Genomic DNA, 2968 nt, shown 5'->3' with positions numbered 1-2968 from the left:
TATGGCGACCCACTTAACTCTACTGGGTAAAAACATTAATGAAAGAAACAAATTTTTTTCAGATTACATTTTCATTGAGGCCTGTGAGAAGGATGAGCCCGGTTTTTTGCTACGCTCAATAATAGAATTAACATCAGGTTCAATGCGTGATAGTTTCAGCCATAAAGAATTCGAGAGCTGCAGTTTATTTCGAAATTTGCTTTTAATCTCAACCATTGCTGAATCTCGATAGACAGCAGTTAATCAAAGCTAATGCGTAATTTTATAACTTTTTGCGACCCACTGATGGGTCGCGGCTCATAGTTTGGGAACCACTGCCCTAGACTATATTATCAATGTTGTTTTTAGAGTAACCACACACAGGCTTTCTTATTGTCTTGTATTATCAACTATTTATGAAGGCAATGCCCCAGCATGGCCTTAGACCAATGATGGAAATGGTAAACCATTAATCCAGTCATCTGTAAAATAAAAATGTTGGCTTATATAGTATCAGTTAAGCTGAGAGGCAAGCAGTGTAAGATGTCTTGCTAAATGACGGGGAGGTTCTATGCCTCTCCTTCATGAATACTGTCTGACTAATTAACTCAGCAAAAACACTGGAATTCCATGCTCACAATTACACAAGAATAAATAAATAAATAAATAAAACAAGAAAGAACTCTTTGCTAACCCCATATCATCTCCAAGAATGCCACCTTTGCCATCTGAGTACAACCGAGCCAACCATTTCATGCCTTCTTTCTGATGAGGATAAAGATATTTGCGAAGGTCCTTGAAGTCACGTATTGGGCCATCATATTCAACAACAGCCTTTTTGGGAGGCCTTTTGACTTCGTCAGCCAGAGAGGCTTTGTTGGTTTCATCTCCGAGAGGGACTCTGACCTCATCTTCAGCTTTAACTGGTACCGGCTGTTTACTGCATAGCGACAACTGTTCCATACTTTGAGTGAGGGGACTTTTATCATTCTGTTTCTTTACAATTTGTTTGTCAGTGTCCAATAGAGGACTTTTAGCAGACATTTGATGGGAATTGGAAGGTGGATTCTGACTATTTGAAGAACAATAGAAATCACTTTGTTCTTTCAAAATGTCAGGTGACTTAACTTTTTTAATTAAGTTCTCATCAGAGTTCTCAATTTCATTAGCAGCTGGTTCACAGGAATCGATGTTCTCTTTGTTTTCCCCTAAGTCGTAACCTTTCCGTTTCATGTATTTCTGCAAGGAAGAAAAATTAAATAATTAAAAGAACAAAAACACAAATAAGAAAATGCATTGAAATTTCTAGAAGAATGAAAGATGCAAGGAGTAAAATTTCAGGCAGGTCAGAGATTTCAAACCTCGAGGTTCAACCCATGCCAGCATGGAAGGCATAGCATTTAAACTGGCCATATGTTCAAATCAGCCAGATCTAGCCTCTCACACCAATCCTACAATATCATTCTAAAAATTAACAGTTACTTCATCTAAATCTCCAAGCTACAAAAATAATGTATAGTTAATTCAAAATAATATGAACTAGAAAAGTACTCAGAGAGCGCAGACCTCCACCAAGCTCATTTTAAGATAGGTACGTGGGTAAAATTACTAATAGTGAAACGAAAATAAACTTTGGAAACAGCAACGCCACCATAGGTTACGTGGAAACAATAAACGTGTTTTCAAGGGAGATAACCAAAGAACGTAACATTGTAATACTTCATGTAAGGTAAATATAACAAATGAAAATTCCTTCTAGAATCCATAAAAATTCCCGGATCACTACCAAAATTTCATCATCTGTTCCTTTTCTTGCAAATTTCATCAAATACTGTTCACAACTTTTTGAGTTATTTTGCACACAGACAGACAAACTAACGCCGATGAAAATATATCTTCCTTCCTTGGCGGAGGTAATCAAGTGACTGTAGTCTGCATATCTCATAAAACATATGCATACACTTGTACTTTGAGTAGGCCTATATGTTATAACTGGTTTATATCAAAGAATAAAGACATTGTGAGTAGGAGTCGGTAAAACTATACAGACTCCCACTCCAGCTACCCCCTTAATTGTTTCCAACTCCGACTCCATAACCCTGATGATGATAAGCAGGAGGTCATGATATAAATCTCAAAATATGAAAACAAAACATTTTACTTGAAGTAGTTGTATGCTGTCAACTTAATGTGACAGTCCCCTGAAGGGAATAATACTACTGTTGGTTAGACCTAGGAAGCTGCACCACTTCCTGTCGGAAAAGACTCAGTAACAGGTCTCTGGTTGCAGGCTTAGCTGGGTGGAGGTGCTTGTCTCCCTCTTGTAAACATAAGGACATAGGAAATGTGTCAAGGCCGACAGGAAGCGGTGCAGCTTCCTAGGTCTAACCAACAGTAGTATTATTACTTTCAGGTGACTGTCACATTAACCCTTTCATTACTGTATTTATTTTGTGATGCTCTGTGTTTCTTTCAATTAATTTTAAATACAACAAAGAATTTAGAAAAATAACTTAGCTATCATTAATCTAGTGTGAGGAACTTAAATTGTGATTAAGATTTGGTAGAAGATTTTAATTCAAGATTTATGGAAACAAGACATTTGTACTACAGAGCCAGAGGCAGTTTCGTGTGGGTTGGCATCAAAAGGGTTAAACATAACAAAGAATTTAGTAAAATAACTTAGTTATCATTTAAGCAAGTGTTAGGAACATAAATTGTGACTAAGGTTTGGTGGAAGATTTTAGTTCAAAACTTATGAAAACAAGACATTTGTACTACAGAACCAGAGCTGGTTTCAGCTGAATTGGTATCAAGAGAGTTAAAAATATCATGGTAACATTAACCCTTTTGTTACCGTACTTCTGTTGAGATGCTCTGTTTCTTGCAATTAATTTTAAATATAACAAAGAATTTAGTAAAATGACTTAGTTATCATTTAACTAGTGTTAGGAACATAAATTGTGATTAAGGTTTGGTGGAAGATTTT

The 2968-nt window shown here is 36.3% G+C and overlaps 1 protein-coding gene across 1 annotated transcript in view; it reads right to left on the bottom strand.

Annotated features, from left to right (window-relative positions):
- LOC106878836 (DNA excision repair protein ERCC-6-like) overlaps positions 1-2968 on the bottom strand; it is a 51624-nt gene that overhangs the window by 29716 nt on the left and 18940 nt on the right. Inside the window, exon 3 of the mRNA XM_014928177.2 lies at positions 674-1218. Within this exon, the coding sequence (XP_014783663.1) occupies positions 674-1218 (545 nt within the window). The remainder of the gene's footprint in view (positions 1-673; positions 1219-2968) is intronic.

Source organism: Octopus bimaculoides, chromosome 25, assembly GCF_001194135.2.
Source record: "Octopus bimaculoides isolate UCB-OBI-ISO-001 chromosome 25, ASM119413v2, whole genome shotgun sequence".
NCBI lineage: Eukaryota > Metazoa > Mollusca > Cephalopoda > Octopoda > Octopodidae > Octopus > Octopus bimaculoides.
The sequence above is the reverse complement of the archived record's forward strand: the minus strand, read 5'-3'. Positions and strand labels throughout refer to the sequence as shown.